General features: G+C 44.4%; 2 protein-coding genes across 2 annotated transcripts in view; one reads left to right on the top strand and one right to left on the bottom strand.

The window, feature by feature from the left end:
* The window catches only part of mcoln1b (mucolipin TRP cation channel 1b), a 329,868-nt gene that overhangs the window by 89,996 nt on the left and 214,567 nt on the right, over positions 1–25,305 (bottom strand). The gene's annotated exons all lie outside the window — the stretch shown is intronic.
* Positions 328–25,016, top strand: LOC130106315 (zinc-binding protein A33-like). The gene is made up of 6 exons (XM_056272390.1): positions 328–797; positions 1,737–1,832; positions 4,390–4,620; positions 4,710–4,732; positions 4,808–4,926; positions 24,484–25,016. The coding sequence occupies exons 1-6, from the start codon at positions 402–404 to the stop codon at positions 24,996–24,998; spliced, it is 1,380 nt and encodes a 459-aa protein (XP_056128365.1). The 5' UTR covers positions 328–401; the 3' UTR covers positions 24,999–25,016.

Raw genomic sequence — 25,305 nt, 5'->3', positions numbered from 1 at the left:
CTACGCGCTGCCGCGCCGCCTCTGCGTGCGCGGTGTGAATGCTCTAATCTGTTAACATGGGCGCCGAAAAAAATACGCTCTGCTACGTGCAGTGTGAAACCGGCGTAAGCATTTGAGGCCACCGTGTGTGAGGGAAAGATTAGAAAACAACACACACGTAATCAGAAACTCCACCCTCTAACAACACTAACCAGGAAGAGACTGACTTCTTGTTTCTCCTTTCTGTCAGCCTACTGACTTTAATGTCTTGACAAAAGCGATGAAGAATTAATAGGAAGCACTTTCAAGAAGGATTGGAAGTGTTTGTTTTTGAACAGTGACTCTTGTGCTTTTTCATTTTTTAAAATATCGATTCAGAAAGTGAAAGTAAAGCTCAGATTGCTGGATCTCGAACAGAGAAAATGGCTTCACTATCTGAAGATGATATTTCTTGTCCCGTTTGTCAAGACATTTTTAAGGCTCCTGTTCTTTTGTCATGTAGTCACAGTTTCTGCAAAGAGTGTATTCAACAGTTCTGGAGAACCAATGAAACTCAGGAGTGTCCTGTCTGCAGGAGAAGATCCTCAAGAGATGAGCCTCCATGTAATCGTGTGTTAAAAAACTTGTGTGAGTCGTTCCTGAAGGAGAGAAATGAGAGGCGTTCATCAGTGTCTGAGGAGATCTGCAGTTTACACAGTGAGAAACTCAAACTCTTCTGTCTGGAAGACAAACAGCTTGTGTGTGTCGTGTGTATTAACTCACAGAAACACGACAATCATAAATTCAGACCCATCGGTGAAGTGGTTTCATCATTTAAGGTAAGACAGATTTAATATGAGGATAAACACTTAAAGGGATAGTTCACCCAAAAATAAAAATTCTGTCATGTATTACCCTTATTAATTACCAGGAGCTCAAACCTCATTGGTTTCTCCAGAAGCTCAAACGTTCTGCGTAACATAAGAATGAATCTCATTGGTTCTTGAAGAAGCTCAAATGTGCTGCGTAACACGAGAATGAACTATGAATTCTATGAATGTATCTCTGAAGGGAACTGACTGCCTTGAGAAAAGTTTTGATGGCATTTTCTTTTCATCTTCCCTCCGTGTAATGCGCAAGTTCATGGTTTCGATTCCCAGGGAAAGCAGGAACTGATAACAATGTAAATGTGTACCTTGAAATGCAATGCAAGTCGCTTTGGATAAAAGCGTCTGCCAAATGCATAAATGTAAATCAGGGCAGGGCTTCTTTGTTTACAGAGGTTACCGAGGTTATACAGCTGTATTTCTGCTGTTCCATAAGCGCCACCTACTGACAGACAGTGGATTTACATTTTTATTCAGCCTCCGTGGCTTTTGTTTGTGAAACTCAGACCACATTTCATTATGGATTTTGAATGTTAAAATAGGGGTCTCCTGGAAAAAAGGTTGGGGACCACTGAGCAATCGAGTCTCTTTAGAAAATGTTGGACTAAACCGCTCAATTTATATAGATTAGATTTATGATCTGTTTATGAACTTATTGAAGTGTCAAAGTGGTAGTTGAGTAGCTGTCAATGGAGGGACAGAAAACTCTCATGTTTCTTCAAAAAGATCTTCATTTGTGTTCTGAAGATGAAAGAAAGTCTTACGGGTTTGAAACGACATGAGGGTGAGAAATTAATGACAGAATTCTTGGTGGGTGAACTAGCCCTTTAAGCTCTCTGTAATAATATTACAGAAATCTAGTGTCTTATAGATTTTCTCTTTGAATTCCAGGAGGAGCTCAATACAGCACTGAAGTCCTTACAAAATAAACTGAAACACAATAAAAACATTAAGGGAGAGTTTGAGAAAACAGATCAACACATCAAGGTAAGGGCTGATTCTTTTGACATTTTCATACATATGATTAGAGCAGTTGAACTGATTTGTCTGGCATAAATTAACAAACTGTATCCCCTACCCTTAAACATACCTATCACAGAAAACTTTCTGCATTTTTACATTTTCAAAAAACATCACACTATGATTTATAAGCTGTTTTCCTCACGGGGACCAACAAATGTCCCCACAAGGACAAGGATTTCGGATATTGCCATCTTTGTGGGGACATTTTGTTTCTCATAACGTAGAGGTTACCTCAACAACACCCACACACACAACAAACAAACACACACACACACACAGAGCTGTTTGTGTATAATTTTGATCAAGCGCAGTGTCAGCTGGTTATTTAGCAGTGGCACTAATGCACCAGCACTAATCCTATTGGCTAACGCTCACACTCCACATTTTCATTTGGATGAATGCGGACAATGTGATTAATATTCATGAACCCAAAAACCTGTTAGTGCGTCTCTACATGGCGATTCATCTTTTCAAAACATAACACATTTTCTCTTGGCTTTTTGGCATAACAAATGTGACTTAAAACACACGGAACTAAAGCAAACACTGATCACCATAATGATGACATCAAACAAAAGGTGTTTATCACCAATGCTCAATCATTACTCAGTTAATCACTTTATATCTTATTAACTTTAACACCGATTCAGTGTTACTTTAACTGTCTGAGTGTGGATTATACAATATAAACACTGACCCCCGGTTTCACAGACAAGGCTTAAGCTAGTCCCAGACTAAAGTTCATGTTTGAGCTGTTTTAACTGAAGGCAACTTGCACTGACATTTCTTAAAATATGTCAGTGCCACTGTTTTATCTTAAGATGAACATCAGTAATGTTTTTTTCTAAGTCATGTTTATAAAATCTACTTAAATGTCCTAATTAAACTAATGCACAATCCTGGCTTAATTTAAACCCCGTCTGTAAAACCAGGCCTGTTCATTTAAAACTGGGGGGTTTGCTGTGTAAGGTCTTTTAAAATGAAAATATGTTATGTTCTGTTAAAATAATTAATTGACATCTTAAAGGTGCCCTAGAATGTGTTGAAATAATATTTAAATTTTGTCTCTGTATCTACATAGAGGATATGTGGCCTATTTAAGGGCATTTAAAATATCCAGAGATGGTTTTACAGGTCCATTTTATTTTCAACTCTAGAAATTGGCCTAGAATGAAATGGTCTGTTTTTACCTTATTTGGAAGGGTCATGAATAGTAATAAGGAGTTCTGCTCTGATTGCCCGTTTCACTGTTTCACTTTACACACTCTGAAATACAAGCTTGCAAAATAATCATACGTCAGTTTTCAAAAATTAAAACATTTTAACAAATGGACTAACGTTAGCCTTGTCAAATAAATATAGCTTCAACTTATGTGGTGGAGAATGTGACGTTAGCTAGAAGGATCGAGTGAGCTAATATGATCTGTGAGACACTAAAGTAACGTAGTTGTTGATGAAATAGACGGAAGTAAAATTATTTGACAAAAGGGAATTTAGATATGTATCTACAGTATTATTTTGTAGATTTATATGACAACAAATGCAAGAAATATTAACCCCAGCGTAAATACTTCGTCATACAATTTAGTTATGCTCGTTACGAGTTTGCTATTTGTTACTGTATACTAGGATCTTGCTCTGGATCTAGATAACACAGTGTAAATTATCGTTAATAAAATCACTACTTGCCACTTGAGGTAATATAGTTGGAATTGCCCCCTTCTTCAGTATGAGACGCTGAGAGAAGCCGGCTTGATATTGTCCCAGGTAGAAAATACGTCCGTGGTGAAATGGGCAGAGCAAACTAACAACTTCAGAATTAAACTGTTGCGGTATCCGATTATAGATAAACATCAACCACGCCTGTTGACATTTCTTTTCTGTGGGAAGGATATGAACAGTCCTCACATCCCCTGCACAGCCTGGAATATAACATGTTCCATGATCTGCCATTTTCCCTATGATCCTCGCTTGTTTTTTTCAATGATTCGGCTGCGCAGTTCCGCCTGGCATTGAACTGGCATATGCAAAATTTTGGAGGCGTACATATTAATGATCCCGACTGTTGCGTCACAGTCGGTGTTATGTGGAGATTCGCCTATTTTTCAGGGGTGTTTTTCAAAAACGAGATTTAAATAAGAAGGAGAAAGCAATGGTGTTTGAGACTCACTGTATGTCATGTCCATGTACTGAACTCTTGTTATTTAACAATCCCAAGATAAATTCAATTTCAAATTCTAGGGCACCTTTAAAAGTTTAGTTAGTATACTTTCAAATGATATCACATATGAATGAATCTTCCTAAAACACCATTTCACAAAATGTTGTTTTGTGAAGAATGACTAATGACATTCATGTGTATTTCCACACTACAGACACAGAATATCTACTACTACAGAACTAGTACTTCAGAAAGTTAAAGTTGTAGTTAACTATCCCACATTTCCCCACTCACTCTTCACGCTGCTCCAGAATCAGTTGTGTCTTTGAGATGATTGAAGCGAATGTGATTTGATTTCAGTCTCAAGCTGAGCGCACAGAGCGTCAGATTAAACAGCAGTTTCAGAAGCTTCATCAGTTCCTCAGAGATGAAGAAAAAGCTACAATCACTGCACTGATGGAGGAAGAGGAGCAGAAGAAGCGGATGATGAAGGAGAAGCTGGAGGAGATGGACAGACATATCTCAGATCTTTCACACACAATCAAAGACATGGAGGAGATGATGAGAGCCAATGACGTCTGCTTTCTGAAGGTCTGATTTCACATCATTGATTGATTGATTGATGATTGATTGATTGATTGATTGAGTTCTTGATGATAAATGGTGTGTTTGTTCTGCAGGAGTTTCCAGTCTCAATGGAAAGGTGAGTGATCTGCTGGTGTCTTTGGTCTCTCTGGTTCTGATCCACTGCAGTTCTGACTCCTGAATGTTTCTCCAGAGTCCAGATCTCACAGCCGGATCCACAGATGGCTTCTGGAGCTTTGATTCATGTGTCACGATACTTGGGCAACCTGCCGTTCAGAGTCTGGAAGAAGATGCAGGACATCGTCCAAAACAGTGAGTCCGGAGAAGATCTGTGCTGTTACACACTGGAAATCATGCATGGGTTTATCATGACACAAACGTACTAGATTATTTCAGTTTCTATTAAGTGAAGATCATACTAGTTCAGGAATAAAATGAATATGATCAACAGTATTTCGAGAATGTTTCTCCTTTCTTCATCTACTCAAGTCCAGAACAAACTCAACAGAGTAAAAGTGAAAAGATACTTGAGGCTTCATTTGTGATTCTTCAGACTGAAACACTAAAACTCAAATATAATATTGTGAACTCAAGAACTTCAATATGTATTGCAAGATCCTCAAGGAACCTTACAAGGAACCATTGACTGTCTCTTGAGTTCATGAAGAAAATTGTAAATTTTATAATCTCCACAGAGAGATGTGATTGAGTAGAACTTTAATCTGTTTTTAAAGATTGTTCTAAAACAAAAACTTAGAATTATCCTAAAAATAATAAATCTTTATATTATAAAATATATTGTTAGATTTACCACTTGATGATTCATGTATTTGTTGTATTAAACAATCCAAACTTGTGAGTAGGATTATACAATCAGACAACTTCAAACTTCTTATTCCATAAGAAAATATTTCTTAAAGGGGACATAAAATGCTTTTAAATCGTTCCTTTTTACATATAAATCATACATTTGTGTACCCTAGAAATCTAGACTCCCCCTAGCGGCTGCAAAAATTATTTAGCAGCCAGTGCAGTCTAGCAACTCTTCGTTGACTTTCGAGCTGGAAAAACCAAACTCTGGTCAGGCCAATCACAGCGTGTATAGAGTCGGCGGGCGGGCTTAACATAATGACGACAGAGATGCGACGGTTCACTGCTACTTGAAAACAAAGAATGGCTGCTGCTGCTGTCGAACAGCTGTCTTTCGAATCGGCTTTGGCCGCGACTCTGGATGATTTACAGTTAAGCTTTTCTTTGAAACGAACAAAGAACGGCACTTGAGTCATTTTTAAAAAAAGAAGACGTGTTCTGTGTGAAGATGTGTGAGATCGCTCTGACTACGTCACCTTCTTCGTTGCTCTGGTTGGTTGTAGCGCTATCCTATTGCGTGCAGAGGGAATTTGAAAGACAACCCTTTATCCCGCCCCTCGTATTGAGCCCTGTCAATAGTGAGTTTCCAGACCTAACATCCTGATGTAGGTCTGGCATGCCAGGCTAACATTTGTGGTCTATATAAAGCGGAACTGCAATGTTTGGGTCTGAATTCCTCATTATTATAGCTCCACAGGCCCCTTTTCTACCCCTTTGCTGATGTGCGTCTGAGAGCAACTCGTTTTGGTGCGGTCTCCTTAAATGCAAATGAGACACTTCATACCCCGCCCTCTCTCCAGGTTGCAGAGGTGACACTCGGTTCAAATCCACCCCGTGCAGTCATTTTTGTAGTTTGATAGCAGAAATACGATTATCTAGCGGCACAGAAACTTTTTATTCACACGTTAACAAAATGTCAATAACTGAAGACTTGTCCATCAAGCCTTACATGTTCGAGCCAGAGTCGGACCCGGAGCGAAATGAAAATGAAGACGACGAACCTGCAGAACTATGTCTTCATATGGATGTATTGCAATGGTGTGTTACTTTATTTACAGTAACTTCTCCAACCATGCCCACTACTACAACAGGCTACTGCATGTTTTCACAACTACTATTTAACACTCACAAAACAAAATATAAGTTATATTATAAACAATTAAAGAAAAGCACTAAAGTAATAGTGAACTTTTTGTGTTAATTTATCGTCTAAAGTTTATAGTCCAGGGATAAAATTTTAGATGCATTTTTTTCTGTTTGTTCTTAAAATCTGTATTGATGATATGCTCTGTTCGCCGTCTCCAAAGATAGAAGGAATGGGCTCTATGCACGGCGGTATTTCCGTTGAAGGTCTAAGGATGCTCGATAACTTCCGCCGATCGTAGAGTCCAATGCAATACCGAGAATTTATATTGAATTTTATACTCCATGGTTATACTAAAGAAACGTTAGTCACAAAAACAGATAAAACAGACACCCCTCGTTGTGTTTATGCTTCTTTTTTAAATTATATTAAATAAACATGTAGCGGAAATGAGTTTCGTTTTGGGGAAATTATTTAACTCAAATGGGGAATATTATTCATTAGATAATGAATATGTAAATCGCATACATAAATTAAATTATCCCAAATAGGGAATGGACTAAACATTACCATATACGAATAATTAACACGATTTATCGTAGTAATTATTGATATTTGGTTAGTTAAGTCAGATTAATTTTCAGAGTAAATTTACATGTGATTTAACATTAGTTTGTCATGCATTTCGTTTCGTCCTGCGAAACGAAAATGAAAACTTCCTTATATCACAAGATTACCTGCCTGTATACCGAGTGAATATTTTCCGCTGGCCACACGGAAGTATCTGCTCGTATACAGCACTTTCAGATGTTTAACTTTCAGATAGTTAACCGAGGTAGAGCTTTTGGTAACTTACAGATCTTTGACATATTACAGAGACTTCAATCATGGGACAATGAGACAGATTCGGTTCAAAGGATTATGGAATTTAATAACACAATACTAAGGGTTATATAGACTACTAAAAATCACGCAGGAGTAAATAATATGCATATCAAAACAAACAATTAATACAGGATTGCAATATGACGTATTTAAAAGAGACAGATAGAATGAGAGTGAGAGAGAGAGTGAGAGAGAGAGAGAGAGAGAGAGAGAGAGAGAGAGAGAGAGAGAGAGAGAGAGAGAGAGAGAGAGAGAGAGAGAATGTGTGAGGGTGAGAGAAGAGAGAGAGAGAATGACAGAACAGTTCAAACAGAGACCCAAAGGATTCCAACATAAATCTGAACAACTTTAAGCAGCACTTAATTGAGATTTGTACGTTACTTGATTTAAACACGGTCCCTTTGTGTTGAGTTGTGTGTTACAAAGGCAGCGTGGTTGGAGTTGTCTGGCGCGTCTTCTGGTAGGAGGCAGATGTTTGCGATTGCTTCAGCTGCGGCCGTACGAGAGGCGATTAATCTTAAACTTGTTTCGTTCTTGAATGAAACCGAACTATCAACTGAGGTAAATCGAAAGAAAGCAACTTAGATTTAAAACAAAGTAGAAAAACGACGAAGAAGGAAAACTCCGGCTGGAGTTTAGCAGGAAAGTTTAGGCATCTCTCTCTGGCGTAGGAAACTGCACAGAGGATAAGGTGGCGGTCTATTTTGAAGGGGCGAGGGACACGCCTTTCTCAGTGTATGATCCAACCGTTTTGCAGGAGGGCGGGTCGCTAGACCTTGTGATTCACGCCCTCCCGGATCATGTGCATAGGGGATGAAACTTGTTGAAATACACTTCTAAACTAGTATTAATAAAAGCATGCATCATATTACATTTTGGGTTGATGATTCAATTTTCTTGGATTATTCTGATTACAACCATACCAAGTTCGGCATTCCTAGGGCTTAGTGAAATGCAGATACATGACTTTTCTGTGATTAAGCGGATATTAAATCGATCACATATCATAAAAGCTTACAGTTATACCAGTTTTGTCATCAGGGAATCATGAAAGCACAACCACAAAACATTATACATTTACAAAAGGGGATTTTTGATCCCATGTGTTCAGAGTATTTCGTGTGTGTTCATGCGTGTTCAAAAGTTCAACCAGCGCTGGTCACGCGGTGAACTTTTGGTCATCTTCTGTTCTGTGTGTGAGTAAGCGAAAAACCCCAAAGGGGCTTCCACGTGTGTGCGCTTATCTGAATGGACAATGTTCGTCTTGTCATCTTGGAGGGGTTCTTCCACGTGATCTGCCTTTTGGTCATGTGTCTTGATCAAATGTGGTAAGCGGGGTATTGTTTAGTCATTAGAGAAAAGCGCCACGGGGCACTTGTACCGGTAATTCAATTAAGTCCAGACACCATTTGCTTTGTGTGGCAAATTACAACAGAGAGACTTTGCGATTGACTCGGTAACCTAATCAACAGTCACATGCCCTTTACTTTTGTCAGTCTCTGAATTAAAAGAATGCAAAACCAGCAGTTTAAGAAAATAGGGAATCTGACCATGGCTACATTCCCCCTTTGATGGTTCGACAGGACCCGTGGGGGTGGACCTCGTTGGACCATCACGATTGCCTTGGTCAGATGGCAGGTAAATCATGGAGGTCGGACTCGGCAGATGATGGTTAGGGCTGAGGGCTCAGCTCTATGAGGTCCTCCGCGTTCGCTAGCGGGGAGTCTTCTTTCCGAGGGGTCTTACGGAACCCCACGGACATGGCTTGGGTGAGCCTGGCTGTAGAAGCTCGCATCTCGTTGACTCGTCGGTACAGGACGTAGGCAAGGCCCAAGGTTAAGGCGTGTCCGATGATCGTTGAAATGCACACGGCAGTGTCAGCGGCGGTCCATGCTTGGACGACTGGTGAGGCGTTCAGGATAGGCATTCGGGACAAGGCTTGGAGGGCGGTGTCCAGGGGAGCGATGTCGACGATCTGTGACCCCCCTTCCTGAATCCATTTCTCCAGCTCTGGGTCGAGGGTGAAGTTGCGATCCTTAAAGAAGGATGGAATCTCTAGTTCGGCTTGGTATTCTTCACTAGGGAGGTGGTACAAGGCTAGGTCGTCCAGGTGGAGGATGGCTCCTCGTGGAACTTGGATCCACATGGTCTGGTTCAGCAGGTTGACACGCGTAGCGGTGTCGTGTTGGTCGTAGGTCAGTGTCGCTGTCCGTACTGGGGTATTAACGAGCCATCGGTTTCCCACAATCTCAGCTTGCGTCTCGGTGACTTGGCTGCGGGGTTTAGCATCCGCCGGGCAACGTGCGTCGCTGGCCAGATGTTGCAGGCCGCAGATCCCATCAGTGTTGTCTCTGAGGAACGGCTTGCTAGGGCAGAGATAGTGGATATCTTTGGTGCGGGTGCACATGTGCAGGTTTGGGGCTAGGTACAGCTGAGGGTCGCTGTCGTGGTAGGCTACCACGTCAGGTGTCCGCACCTTAAAGTAGGTATTGCTCTGCCAAAATCCAACGTTGACAATGTCTTTGAGTCGGTAGATTCGGCTTGATTCTATGATGGGTAAGTTCAAGAGGAAGCCTACCTCTCGCTGTGCGGGGTCAACGTACAGTGGAATGGCACTGCCTAAGGAGTAGGCAAGGTGGGTTTGGATCGGGTCAATGGGTGTGGTTATGGCGGAAGCCAGCACGGTTTGTACCAGGCTTAGGGGTATCAGGTATGGCGGGATCCGACCCATAGCTAAGCTGTCTATGGAGGAGCTTACTTCTCGGAGCATGTCGGTCATTAATGCTGTGACCAACTGTGTTTGGGCAAAGTCATTTTGGAAAACTGTGAACATCTGCTTCATGGAGCTCACAGTCTGATTCAGCATGACGCTGTGAGTGTTGAGGATTGTCACGGTTCCTCTCAGTGTCTTGCCAATGGTTCGCAGGGATTCGCTCTGTGTGGTGAGTTGTTCTTTCAACTGTGGAAGCTCGGCCTGGATTTCGGCCACGTGTCGTCGCACCGTGGCTATGTTCACGGCGTTGACACTGGACATGCCAATGTTGAACAGCGTGCCCACGGCCGCAGCGGCTCCGAGCAACGCTCCCAGGAACCGTTTGGAACGTTTGTTGTGTCCTCCCAATTCCGCTTGGGTGACGGTCATCTTCTCGAGTTGGCTCAGCATGTGCTCGACGTCGGCTTCGGCGTGGTTGAGGGCGGCTTCTGTCCATCGCGCACCTGCCCAACTGTACTGTGCCACCGAGCTTGGGTAGTGTGCCCGGTAGACATTTCGGGGGTCCAGTCGCACATACACTTTCTGTGTGTGCGTTCGGCAGTTAGTGATCAGGAGTCCTGGTTGGTCCCTCAACACGATGCCCGAGGCCGGTCCTGGTGAGATGACGTCGGCTGGCGGCTGGCCTCTGGTCGACTGAAGGCACATGAGGACTATCAACAGCAGCATCCCAGCATCTTACAGGCAAGAGAGAGAGAGGTATGGAGGAGCAGGGGAGAGAGAAAGGCACAGGTCAGCGAGGTTTGTCCCGGGTTGTGTGAGACAGTCTTTCGCTGCGATGACGGCGGTTGAGTTTTAGCTTGCATTGGCCCCTCCCTGTCTGTCCCTGCTAGTGGCCACATGTCTTTTGATCTGATTGCGGTGGACCCATTTGAGAACTGGTTCTCTCTGTCCCCGTTTTAGCTGGATTTGGTATGCAACGGGGGAGAGTTTGTTCACAATCTCGTGAGGTCCTGTCCAGTGGGGCAGGAGCTTCTTTGACAGCCCCCGTGGTGGCGGGGCAAAGATGTAATACAGGACTTTGTCGCCCACATTGAACTCGTGGTGAGATGCCTTTTGGTCATAGTATGCTTTCTGGCCTTCAGCACTGCTTTTCAGGTGTTGCTGGGCGAAAGCGAAAGTTGTTTTCAGGTGTTTGTGGAGCTCATCCAGGTACTGGAACGTGGTGTAGGCGGTGACGAGGTTGTGGTCTCCTGGTTGGTACAACAGGTGTAATGGCAGAGTCATCTGCCGCCCGGTCATGAGTTCGAATGGGGACACCCGTGTTGATTCCTGCGGTGTGGCTCGGAGGGCCATCAGCACAAGGGGAAGTTTCACGTCCCAGTCTTTCTGGTTAGTCGACACGTACTTTCTTAGCATGTGGACCACCGACTGGTTAGATCTCTCAACTTGGCCAGATGAGGTTGGCTGGTGCGAAATGTGCAGTCTAGCTTGTACCCCTAGACATCTCCAGATCTTTTGCATGATCTCGGCAGTGAAGTGGGTACCTCTGTCTGAGTTGACTCTTAGTGGCAATCCGAACCGGGAGAAGATGTGGTTCATCAGGAGGTATGCCGTTGTTTGGGCAGTGTCGTTAGGTGCTGGCAGACACTCTACCCACTTGGTAAACTGGCACACCACCGTGAGAAAGTACTTGTTGCCTCTTGTTGACCTGGGCAGGGGTCCTACCCAGTCGATTTGGAGGTCTGACCATGGGAACGTGATTCCTCTGCGTTGCAGTGGGGCTCTGTGATTTAGGTTTGCTGGTTGAAATTGACAGCAGACCAAGCATTCTCTCACATACTCTGCCACATCTTGCTGCATGCCTGGCCAGTATGCCACCTGTCTGAGTGTGTCATACGTGGCTCTGGTACCGTGGTGTCCAGCATAGGGTGTGTTGTGGGCGTGCATTAGCATCACCCCCCTTTGGCACAGTGGCACCACGAGCCTAGGCGGTGTGGTGCCATCGGGGTCAAACCATAGAATGTCGTCCCTCACACGCAGCATATGTCTGGAGTTGTGTAGCTGTCTGAGGTATGAGTCGTCCGCCAAGGCTGAAGGTGAGATAGGGTGGCAGGAGGGGTCAGAGAGGAGGTCAAGAATTGTCTTTATAGCAGTGTCTGTGGCTTGCATATCCGCAATATCGTTGTTAGAAATTTGCGGTGTTAGCGATAGCGGCTGTGAAGCTGGTGCTGTCGCAGGCAAGGGCCGTTTGCTGCGGGTTAGTACCGCCACATCGGGTGTTGGTGTGGGGTTTGGCGCAGACCACAGCTCACCGTGGAGGGCGCCCGCTTTGGCAAGGGCGTCAGTGTGGTCATTAAAGTCTTTGTCTAGGCCTGGCAGTTTGGAATGTCCCTTTACCTTCTTCCAGTACACGGTGACATCGTGTGTTGTTGTGATGTTATCACATTCCTGGAACAGGTGTAGGTGTTTGACAGGCTTGTTGTTTGCTGTTTTGAAACCATTTCGTTTCCAGATCGGGAGATGGCACACAAAACTGAGTCTGACATAGTTAGAGTCTGTGCAGATGAGAAGTTCACTGACGTTATGGGCCGATGCGATTTGCAGAGTTATGAGAATGGCGGCCACCTCTGCATACTGGGATGACTGGGGGCCCAGTTTGAAGCGTTGTGGTGGGCATGGGTGGTTGTCAACCCACAGTACCCCTGCACCTGCCTTTAGGATGCCCTCGTGGTTGTAGGAGCATCCGTCGACGTAAGCTGTGGGCATGCCGTCGCACGCATTCTTGTCAAAGTACCTGTGACAGGTCAGTTGTGGCTGTTGGGGCTCTGGTGTGTCTAGCATCGCAGCAGGTGAGTCGTCGGAGCAGTTCTGACATGCAGCCAGGCCGTTTCCCAATGCCGACTTGTGATTCTGTGCATATCGTGCCTCGACATCTCGTCCTTGTAGAGCCATTAACCACGTGGCTATGCGTGCATTGGTGACCACGCCGTTTCGGATGCGTTGGCTGTTGAGGTACATCACGGGCTGGTGGCAAGTGTCAATGATAACTTTTTGTGCTCCAATGTAGTTGGAGAAACGCTGTATGGCCCATACTGTACAGAGCAAAGCTTTTTCACAGTCTGAGAATTTACACTCTGGAGGGAGAAGCGTCTTGCTGGCATATGCGACCACCTTTTTGTCTTGATCATGCATTTGGTATAGGCCCGCACTGAGACATTGGTCAGAAAATCCTGCTTCCAGGTAGAATTCCTTTTGAGGATCGGGGTAAGCGAGGCAAGGGGCTGAGCATAAATGTCTTTTTAGTGCCGCCATGGCGTGTTCTTGAGTGTCTGACCAGACGAAAGGGCAGTCCTTTTTCAGCAGCGCTGTGAGGGGCCTGGCGATGTCCGAATAGTTTTCGATGAACTGTCGGGAGTAGTTGCATACCCCTAGAAAGCTTCGCAGTTCAGAGACGTTAGTGGGAGGCTTGATGTTTTGAATGGCGTGGACACGGTTTGATTGTGGTTCGATGCCATGGGATCCGACGAGAAGGCCCACGTAGTTGACCTTGGTGCGGCACCATTGACCTTTGTGGAGAGCTATTTTGGCGCCGGCAGCGGATAGTTGGTTCAAAACATAGTCTATTTCTTTCAGGTGGTCTGCCACCGTCGTGCTCTTCATGAGAACATCGTCCACGTAAATCAGGTTACCTCTCATCCTGGCGTCAGGACAGGCTTTGTTCAGGAAGATGTTGAACTCAGCTGGTGAGTTGGCGTACCCGAACGGGCATCTGTTGAAGGTGAACTGTCGGTTGCCAAATGTGAATGCCAGCTTGTGTTGGTCTTCTGGGTGCACTGGAATGGTCCAGAATCCAGAGGCCACATCGAGTGTAGAGAAGATGGTGGCTCCTCTGATTCGGGGTATTTCCTGTTCGAGTTGGGTCATGGGCCATCGTGATAACGGCACCTGTTGATTCAGCTTTCGATAGTCAATGGTGGGCCGCCATTTCCCATTCGGTTTGAGAACGGGCCAGATGGGGGCAGAGTAGGTGCTGTTACATGGACGGATGACACCTTTCTCAAGCATGGATTCGATGATTTCCTGCACTGGTTCGTGCGAGGCGATGGGAATTTTGTACTGCTTGACGAAAGTGGGAGGAGCCTCGGGATGCGTGGGGATGCGCACCGTGTGGAGGTTGGTAAGGCCACAGTCTAAAGAGTCTTTGGCAAAGGATTCTTTGAACTTGTAAAGGACTTGTCTTAGCTTTTGGCGGTCTGTGTCATTCTGAAGTGCGTCAGCCTCTTGTAGAATTTGCTGCACTTGAGATTCAAAACCTTGATATGGCTCCTCTGTCGATGTGTCATCAGTCGGGTTGATCTTTGAAGGCATAGCAGGTGCATTAGTCTCACTGACAGGCTGGTGGGAGACTGTGTACACTGCGAGGTGTTGGTCCTCTGTAAGCTCAGTTCTGCACACTTGGTCTTTGGCCACTGACATGACAGATGTGATGGCAATGAGTTGGAAGGGCAGCGTGAGCACTGTGTTGTCTGTGTGCCCTTCAGGTATCAGTGCAGGTGGAAGGGGGCCGATGACTGGTAATACAAGTTCAAAGTCATGAAAGTCATGGCTCACTAGCCATCCTAGCCTGTAGGCTCTGGGAATGCTGATGTCCCTTGCTGTGCAGTTGTTGAACAGAATGTAGACTATCCGAGATGACACTTCCGTGAGGGGTGTGGCTTCGAGTGTGAGTCCGAGGTCTCCACATTCAGGTGAAGGTTGGAAGAAACCTAGCGTGTGGTTCAATGTTTGGTTCCGTCGTATGTTGAGACGTACAGCGACCCCTTTGGTGTAGGCTGGTACTACTGTTGCTTGTTCGTTGATTAGGGTGCAGACTTCAGGGATGGTCTGTCCCGACAGTAGATTGTCATGATTGCTGGGAACAGGTGGCTGTATAGTCAATGGGGCCCATACCACTTCATTTAACGTGTCCACATGAGCTTTGAGGCGAATCAGAACGTCTGCTCCAATGTAGACATCGTGGACTGGATCCGGGAGGATCAGGAAGTAATGAGTCAGACACCGGTGATTCCACTTTAATTGCAAAGCACAGATCCCTTTGGCAGATATCATGGAGGATGGATTTGCGTTGAGAGGGAAGCGGGTGCGTTTGCTGGTATAGGGCAGGTCCGGTGTGTTGTCAATGATTGCATTGAATAGTGAAAAGCTTATGGCAGATTGGTCGGCCCACATGGCCAAAACAATGTCTGTTGTGGTTACATCCTGCAGCTGCAGGTCGGTCCTGACCTGAGGGCAGTAGGTATCAGAGCCTTGGCTGGTTTTGAAAGTGCAGAGTAGCGAACTTGACCCTTGATCAGCTGTTGTGGCTGGGTCGCCATGTCTGGCTGAGGGAATTCCCGTGAACTCTGTGACCTGACAGTCTGGCTCAGCAGATTTGTTTGGCGAAAGGGGGAGGGGTTCACGCACTTGAGCCCACACTTGCAGGTGTTTGAAGTCCAGTAACGGCTCGAATCGATCCAGCAGGTCTTTGCCTATTAGGAATGGATAAATGTTCATTGGTGAAACATAGACCGGGTGTACTAAACTCATCGGGCCGATTGCCAGGTGAATGGGGGCCACGTTTCTCAGCTGGATGTCGTTTTGGCTGTACGACTGCACATTCAGCTCACAGGTGTGGAAGTTAAGAGTTCGATTCTGTCTTTGAGCTTCAAATTTGAGTTTTTCAAAAAGTTCAGCTGATATGAGTGTGAGATCCGAGCCCGTGTCCACGAGCGCTTCGAGTCTCACCTCCTTTTCCAAAGTGATGGTTAGGTAGAGTTTGCGTGCCACACCTCTCTCTATCAGATTTCCCAGAAGTTTTGGTGTGGGGTCTTTTGTGTTGATCGATAGACAGTGTGGTTGTGTTAGGTGTGGCTCGCTGTGAGTGCAGATCACCAAGACAGCACTGTCTGGTACCTTTAGGTGAGCGCTGCTACCGTCTTGTTCAGGAAGTGCAGTGCTTTGTTCAAGAAGTGCAGTTGGCAGCCGGAGTGAACGAGGGGTGTTGTCAGTTGGTGATGCAACATTGAGTTCACTAGTCTGTGACTGACAAGCCGTGTTCTGGGCTGTCAGTTGGAGGGAGTGAGTGGTGCTGTCACTGGGTGATGTGACAGCGAGTTCCATAGTCTGTGGTTTGACAGTGTCTGTGGGGCTGTCATTGGGAGAAGCGTTGGGAGTGGAGTTGGCTTCAGGCCTCAGGTTTAGTCATGCGGTGTCTGGCTTGTCCTTGTCTTTCTTGTGAGGTTTCTTTTGAAGAAACTCCCTCAGCATGCTCAGAAGTTCTGCAGCGTCAGACGCGGCGGCATTGTCTCTGTTGGATTTGAGTTCCAACTTCAGTTTACCAATGTCATTTTGAGAGGGGTCTTTCAGCCGGTTCTCTGGGCTGTCAGTTCGGGGAGATGGAGGTTGGTTCCTTCTGGGTGGCCGGCCGGTTTCCCAGGTGCCCCCTCCCCTTTGGTTGTGGGAGGTGCGAGGCCGGTCCCAGAATTCCCCAGTGCGGCTGTTCTGCTGCCTGGGGCGAGCACCCCCACGACCGCGCTGACCTCTGCTGGGTTGGAATGGTCGTGTCTCTCTGTTGGCAGGCTTGTAACTGGGGTGCTGTGCGCCCTCTAGGGACAGCTCTGGACGGTGCTCAGAGACAGGGCAGATTGTGGGGTTTCTCACAGTCTTTTCAGAGATAGTCTTTTGTTTGGTGTAAGCTTTGTGAGCCAAGTCACGCAGTTGTTGGATTGACATAGTCCGTGGCTCAGCTAAAACCCCGAGGTGGTGCGATAGGGTCGGATGGAGATTCCGCAGGAACAAAGTTTTGAAGTTATAGTCTTCTTCCATCCCGGACTCATTGCGAGGTCCGAAGTAGGCTTGTCGGAGGCGGCCGTAAAAAGCTTGCGGGGTTTCTAGTCGGGCCTGCTTGAGGTCCATTGCTGTTACGAATCCGCTCTCAGAGTCTGGGTCAGAGAATTCACGGATCAGAGCTTGTCGCAGCTGCTGGTAGTCCGTTTTGACGATCTCAGGTTGCCTGTCTAGAAAACTCCGCACGTCACGGCTTGAAGTAATCCTGAGAAGATACAACTTATCCCGATTAGTGACGTTGGCCATAGTTTGTAGGTGAAAGTCAATGTCTTGTAAGTAAGAGTGAACATCGTGGCCTCCTGCTGGATTGGGAGTGAAGGTCGGGATGTTTCTAGCCAGCTTGTCCAGTTCTTTATGGGCTGTGTGGTGACCGATGGCCTGACCCCGCCCCTCTTCAGCTGGTGGGGGCACGTAGCGGCTGGCTAGTGATGTCTTTAGCAATGGGCTTTCGCCCCCCTTTTCAGGTCTGGGTTTTTGGCTGAAAAGTGCAGGCTCGCTGGTGAGGGGATACGGAGTGATGGGTATTTCCCCCTCCAGGTCGCCTTGTAATTTGTAAGAGTGTTTGAGTTCTTTATGGACCAAGTCCAGTTCATACTTTAGATCGTGTCTCTGTTGGGCAAGCTCGGTAATTTCAGTTCGAGCTGCGTGCAAATGTTTCTCACAGGCCTTGGCTCTGGCCTCTTTGTCTTGTATTTTACTCTCTGCTCTTTCTAGAAGGGCCTCGGCACGCTGCAGTCTGTCCTGGAGCTCCTCCGTGGTGTGTTTCTCCGACTGCATCCTCCTGTCTGTGTCCTTGCGCAGATCCTCCAGGGCCTTTTGCAGTCTTTCCACTTCCTCTTGTAGTTCTGGGGGCATTTCGTCCTTGTCTTTCTCCTCCAGAAGTAGCTGATCCAGACGCTCCTGTGTGTGGTCCTTTTGTTTGCGGGCCTCCTCCAGTTGAGTCTTTAGTCCTGCGATTTCCTTTTCCAAATTGGCGTTGTCCTCCTCCGAAGAGCATGCCTGTGCCACTAAGTTGTGAGCTAGACGTCCAATGATCCGACTCCATTCCTTTGAGCTGTAGGTCTGCGTTGGGTCGTTGGCCATTATCTGGTCCACCTCGGTGTCCAGTTCCTGCCGGGTCGGAGATTTCGGGTCGCCAGAATCCTTGGGCAGACAGCCGGTTGTCATGGCTCGTAACCAAGCATCCAGATTGCTCCAATGGTCCGCGGGACTGGAAGCGCGTGACATTCTGACTCCCTGAGGGCGAGAGAAACACAACACACACACAAAGGGCCGCTGCTAGCTTGTTTTGAGGCTAACGAGCTGTAGTACAGCCGTGCCGTTTATAGAAATTTGTCTAACTGTCGTAGACAATTTTATGCGGGTCAACGTGGGACCCGAAGTACTGCTTGGTTGTCACTATTATTTAGCTTCCCTGGGGGTCTCTTGGTGAACTGAAAGAAACAAAACACAAAAGACCAAAACAAAGCAAGGAAGGGAGGAGCGAGAGGGGAAACAAACACAAATATTGCAGTGGCAATAACACCTAAGTGAATTGACCTGCGCTGTAGTGTAGCCGCTAATAACTCAGAGGGTGTGTCTTAGGGAGAAAGAGGCAACCCTACGCTCAGAAAATATATCTGGGGAAATACCTAATGTTCTGTGGCTTCTGCTAAGTGGCAGGGTTTTTATCAAAATCCAGTCTTACCTGGGGTGAATTGAGGTCAAACCCAGCTGGCCTCAATGAGCGTGGTCAACTTTCCGGCGCCGCCAAACACCCGACCGCCGTGACTCCGGACTCTCTGTTGCTCTGTCACGGTTACGCCCACTCAAACAGCACGTGACTGTAAGCACAACCTGGTATTCTCCGAGGTGTCAGCCGGCCGACCGCACTGCAAAAGTGGGTGGTGCACAGAACCCCGCCAGCAGTGCTGACGTAGACAGTGGTGCATGCACCGGTCCCTGCAATTGACTTGTGCGTCGGCTTTAGTGGTTGAGCCTTTGGAGCACCAGGTTGCTGATGTCACGTTACTGCGTGCCGCAACCAATGGCAGGGACAGCAGACCCCGAGAGCCACCGCACGGTCAGCGTCAGTGACGCCAGTCAGCAGACCCGCCCACAGAGGACAACAGGGCCCCCGCAATCCACCACAGGTGCTGAGACTTTAACCTGTACACATGCACACGGAAAGAACAAGGGAGCTTAAAGTAAATTAAGATTTTCCTGCTTCCGGCAAATTTAACTCACTTTAATCAACAACAAAAAAAATTATTATTATTACTTCCTATTTTATACTCAAAGTAATTCAAGTAGGAGTAAACGGAAACTACAATAGACCTGAAAAGGGGTAAGGTAGTAACACAATAGCTCTGAAGAAACTTAATTTAACCTGGAAAGGAAAAACCAAATTAAGAGATGAAGGCTTTTGCCAACTGAGGATAGTACCGAAAGTAATTAGTAGTAATTAGTTATTGAAAATATCCTAACCCGTTCGGAAGTTATCAATAACTTAATGCAGGTGGAGGTCAGGAAAGGGAGCGTTGAGCCGCGGTGGGTCTTGGAGCCTCAAGGGGGGCGCACTTCCTTCCTGTGGTTCACCTTGACTGTTTGGTACAATTTAAAGTTAATTCAAATAGTTTTAAACTCCAATCAAAAATAAGCCTGGGGGAGATTGACAAAATTAGAATGATTTCTTATAATAATCACAACAACCCTGTTGTTGTTAGCAATGATTATAAAATACTCATCCGGAAAACATAAATGAAAATGATTTCATTACAAAGTTCAGTGGAAGGCTGACAGCTGGCTTGAGAAGGTTGTCTGCCACTAGATGGCGTCCTGCTTTTCAGGGGGCTGTCAACTGACTGAACTGAGAAAAATTTATAGTGGAAATTTTAATAAAAAAAAAAAAAATTTAATTAAAAATTAATTTTATCAAATTTAAAAATAAAGTATTGTTCCAATCAAAATTAAATCCAGATATATTGGGGAGGAGATCAAAAGTTTTGTACAGGAATCAGAATGGCTTCTGATAATAAATCACCACCTCACTAAAGTTATTAGTAGCGATTATAAAAATAAAACAAAACAGAACAGAGTCATCGAGACAGAGAGAAATGGGAGCAGGGTAGAGCAGAAATTAATTGAGCAGAAGGATGATAGCTGACCTGGAGGGGTGCCACCGCTAGGGGCGTCTGCCTCCAAATTAACTGTCAGTGATTTGAACTGAGGAATTCTATATCTTAAACCCTAATTCACTTCTGTGAATTGAACTTAAAATAAAATGTCTCAGTCCAAAACAGGAGGATTATTTTACGAACTAGCAAGCTGTAAATGCAAATATGTATTCGGGCAGCTTATTCGACAATAATCGCGGTGGATTGGGAGGAAATACACGAGGGACAGCGATGGGTAGCAGGTCTTTCCTGCTGTTGTACATGCAGGGGTGCCGCGCTCACGCGGACGCGCCTCAGAGCGCGGCAATCTGAAACTGATACGCGCCTGTGCGCACAGGTTCTTTTCAAATATGAAACAAATATACCCACATTTACAATTATACTTTTCGCAGATCACGGCGGATCTCAGATGTCTTTTTAGACACGGAACAAGCATACGAACATTTCCTAGTAGGCTATATCTTTTGCAGATCTCGGGGGATCTTTGTGCTTGGTTTGCACAGAAAATGGGATTTTCTAACTGGTTTAGCTAACTTTACGCCAGCGTTTTTTTTTTTTTGAAAACCCGAAGTTATTCGTTGCTAACGAATTTAAAGATCTTTTACTGCATGGGAGATTCTCGTCCCAACAGTTAAACCATATATACCGGTAATGTGCCTGTTTTTGAAGTTTTTCTTCGTTCAAAACAGGGCTTCCACTCACATCCAGTCGAGCTATGAAGATGCCCTTAGGCCTATTTTCAGCCAGATGCTGGTGTGTTACTGAAAGGCTTCTGCCTTGCTCAGTTTTCGAGTCGACTTAATTTCACAATGCAAACGCGCGTACACAATATTAAATTCCCAAAACACACATGAACATGAATCTGAATATTGATCCCACCGTGAAGTTTGTAAATGCCCGCATTCTCCACCATAATAATGTAGCGGAAATGAGTTTCGTTTTGGGGAAATTATTTAACTCAAATGGGGAATATTATTCATTAGATAATGAATATGTAAATCGCATACATAAATTAAATTATCCCAAATAGGGAATGGACTAAACATTACCATATACGAATAATTAACACGATTTATCGTAGTAATTATTGATATTTGGTTAGTTAAGTCAGATTAATTTTCAGAGTAAATTTACATGTGATTTAACATTAGTTTGTCATGCATTTCGTTTCGTCCTGCGAAACGAAAATGAAAACTTCCTTATATCACAAGATTACCTGCCTGTATACCGAGTGAATATTTTCCGCTGGCCACACGGAAGTATCTGCTCGTATACAGCACTTTCAGATGTTTAACTTTCAGATAGTTAACCGAGGTAGAGCTTTTGGTAACTTACAGATCTTTGACATATTACAGAGACTTCAATCATGGGACAATGAGACAGATTCGGTTCAAAGGATTATGGAATTTAATAACACAATACTAAGGGTTATATAGACTACTAAAAATCACGCAGGAGTAAATAATATGCATATCAAAACAAACAATTAATACAGGATTGCAATATGACGTATTTAAAAGAGACAGATAGAATGAGAGAGAGAGAGAGAGAGAGAGAGAGAGAGAGAGAGAGAGAGAGAGAGAGAGAGAGAGAGAATGTGTGAGGGTGAGAGAAGAGAGAGAGAGAATGACAGAACAGTTCAAACAGAGACCCAAAGGATTCCAACATAAATCTGAACAACTTTAAGCAGCACTTAATTGAGATTTGTACGTTACTTGATTTAAACACGGTCCCTTTGTGTTGAGTTGTGTGTTACAAAGGCAGCGTGGTTGGAGTTGTCTGGCGCGTCTTCTGGTAGGAGGCAGATGTTTGCGATTGCTTCAGCTGCGGCCGTACGAGAGGCGATTAATCTTAAACTTGTTTCGTTCTTGAATGAAACCGAACTATCAACTGAGGTAAATCGAAAGAAAGCAACTTAGATTTAAAACAAAGTAGAAAAACGACGAAGAAGGAAAACTCCGGCTGGAGTTTAGCAGGAAAGTTTAGGCATCTCTCTCTGGCGTAGGAAACTGCACAGAGGATAAGGTGGCGGTCTATTTTGAAGGGGCGAGGGACACGCCTTTCTCAGTGTATGATCCAACCGTTTTGCAGGAGGGCGGGTCGCTAGACCTTGTGATTCACGCCCTCCCGGATCATGTGCATAGGGGATGAAACTTGTTGAAATACACTTCTAAACTAGTATTAATAAAAGCATGCATCATATTACATTTTGGGTTGATGATTCAATTTTCTTGGATTATTCTGATTACAACCATACCAAGTTCGGCATTCCTAGGGCTTAGTGAAATGCAGATACATGACTTTTCTGTGATTAAGCGGATATTAAATCGATCACATATCATAAAAGCTTACAGTTATACCAGTTTTGTCATCAGGGAATCATGAAAGCACAACCACAAAACATTATACATTTACAAAAGGGGATTTTTGATCCCATGTGTTCAGAGTATTTCGTGTGTGTTCATGCGTGTTCAAAAGTTCAACCAGCGCTGGTCACGCGGTGAACTTTTGGTCATCTTCTGTTCTGTGTGTGAGTAAGCGAAAAACCCCAAAGGGGCTTCCACGTGTGTGCGCTTATCTGAATGGACAATGTTCGTCTTGTCATCTTGGAGGGGTTCTTCCACGTGATCTGCCTTTTGGTCATGTGTCTTGATCAAATGTGGTAAGCGGGGTATTGTTTAGTCATTAGAGAAAAGCGCCACGGGGCACTTGTACCGGTAATTCAATTAAGTCCAGACACCATTTGCTTTGTGTGGCAAATTACAACAGAGAGACTTTGCGATTGACTCGGTAACCTAATCAACAGTCACATGCCCTTTACTTTTGTCAGTCTCTGAATTAAAAGAATGCAAAACCAGCAGTTTAAGAAAATAGGGAATCTGACCATGGCTACAAACATAACTATATATAAAATTACATCTAAACGTATGAAAGTTTCGTTTCAAAGACGGGAGGACAGTAAATTTTGAAGACTCTGCCATAATCCCGTTTTCCTCGGTTTTCCTCCGCTTTAATCTCCCCAACCGGAAACCGAAGAGCATCCTTGCGTCAAATGCGGAACTTATGCGTGCATATAGCCTATTGACCCCTCAATCAGACGAAGTTTATCGGCAAATCCTTCTTTATACTGGCGGAGGTTGCTGAAGTAGTTATACCTGAAGTGCTTCGCGCACACAAAAATGACTTTACCCACAGATGTGGGTACATTTTCGTGAAAAATAAAACTCAACCAGGCACTTCGAAGAGGTTCTGATGCTGGGAGACGGTGTAATGAAGCGTGTGGGTTACTACATCCAACAACCGAACATTTTGACTTACCCTCTCGTAACTTCTGCATCCTTGAGCTTGGACTACAAAATCGAGAAATAAACGAGAAATAAAAATGGCGGATTGCTCGAAGTGTTGGGCCGGAAGTCGATGTCCTTATTTGGCAGTTCTGCTGCAAATACTGTGACGTAATTGTTCAAAAAACGTCACAGAGAATAGAAAAATCGGAACAGGTTGCAAAATATGACCAAAACAGAAAAGATATCAACGAAGCACCTGAAGAGACTAACTTAAACTTTTCTGTTCTTATAAACACTCCAAATATACAACAAAATTCATTTAAGGGCTAAAAAAAGTGGATTTAGCATGATATGTCCCCTTTAAGACATTCTTACCAAAATATTTGAGAACTTTTTTAAGAATAGTTTAAGAATTGCACTTAGAAACAGTCAAAATGTATATTGGAATTTAGTGTAGGAACTTTTTTCCTAAGTTTGTGTGTCTGCGTCATATCTTGATTTTTCCATGTTTCAGAAACACAATGATGAGTGTCTGTTCAGGTAATGAAGTGTTTACCAGAAGAACCTGCTTCAGTTCCTCACACCACAGAGATTTATTACATCTTAAAATAACTAAAAAAGGTCAAACACAACAGACCGAAACAAAGTATTTTAAAGCAAATACACACATAAAGATCCAGTTTAATGAACATGATCAGATGATGCTGAAGTTTAATACATATCATTTTTACAGATACAGTTTTTCATCTCAACAGCTCTGATTGTTTGATTGTGATTTTAATTGTTCCAAAATATCATTTTTTCTTGATGAGACACAAATGTTTGAATCACACATGTTTGTCGCTGATGCCATTAAACACTGATAAAAAATTTTTTGTGTGAAACTAAAAACACTGAAAGTGTCATAATTGATAATAATCTGTGTTCGGTTCACTCTTGATCATTACATGACGATCAGAATAAAAGCATCTGCTGATTGTGTCTCATCAGCTCCTGTGATTCTGGATCCAAACACTGCAAATCCACATCTCACCCTGTCTGATGATCTGACCAGTGTGAGAAGCAGCTGGAACAAACAACCACTTCCTGATAATCCAGAGAGATTTGGCTTTAATTGCTGTGTTCTGGGTTCAGAGGGTTTTAACTCAGGAACACACAGCTGGGATGTGGAGGTTAAAAAGAATCGATGCTGGAGACTTGGAGTAACTACAGCATCAAACCAGAGGAAGGGACGTGATTTCTATAAGACTGATGTCTGGTGGGTGCAGTATGATCTGTACAGAGTGCTTGAAGAGTTTGGTTTTTGTGTTAAACAGAAGCTTGAGAGGGTGAGAGTTGATCTAGACTATGACAGAGGAACAGTGTCATTCTCTGATCCTGTAACTAACACACATCTACACACATTCACAACCACCTTCACTGACACACTCTTCCCATTCTTCTGTTGTTGGTCTTCCTCTCTGAAGATCTTACCGGTCAATAGTCAGCAAACGGTACACCTGTAAGTCTGGTTCGACCTGCTTTCATCTTTTACAGTCATCATGTTTCGAATATTTAATTCATATCACATGAGTAAGAGTGCTGTTGATATTTGATTGGGCTGCAGTAGATCACACTGATTTCCAGCACTACAGCAACACTCACACTCTCATATTTCTGTTATAAAACAGGTCAATAAACAAGTAGTTAGAAAGTTTATTCATCTTTAAAAGTAAAGAAAAATCTGTAAAATGATTGTTCATTTTCACTGAATGGCTGTAACAATGAAGCACACGATGAGGGATAATTCCAGGAAATAGTCTTTTAATCAAA

The sequence above is a fragment of the Rhinichthys klamathensis genome, unplaced genomic scaffold (genome assembly GCF_029890125.1).
Source record: "Rhinichthys klamathensis goyatoka isolate OS25496 unplaced genomic scaffold, OSU_Roscu_1.1 h1tg000336l_1, whole genome shotgun sequence".
Taxonomy (NCBI): domain Eukaryota; kingdom Metazoa; phylum Chordata; class Actinopteri; order Cypriniformes; family Leuciscidae; genus Rhinichthys; species Rhinichthys klamathensis.
The sequence above is the reverse complement of the archived record's forward strand: the minus strand, read 5'-3'. Positions and strand labels throughout refer to the sequence as shown.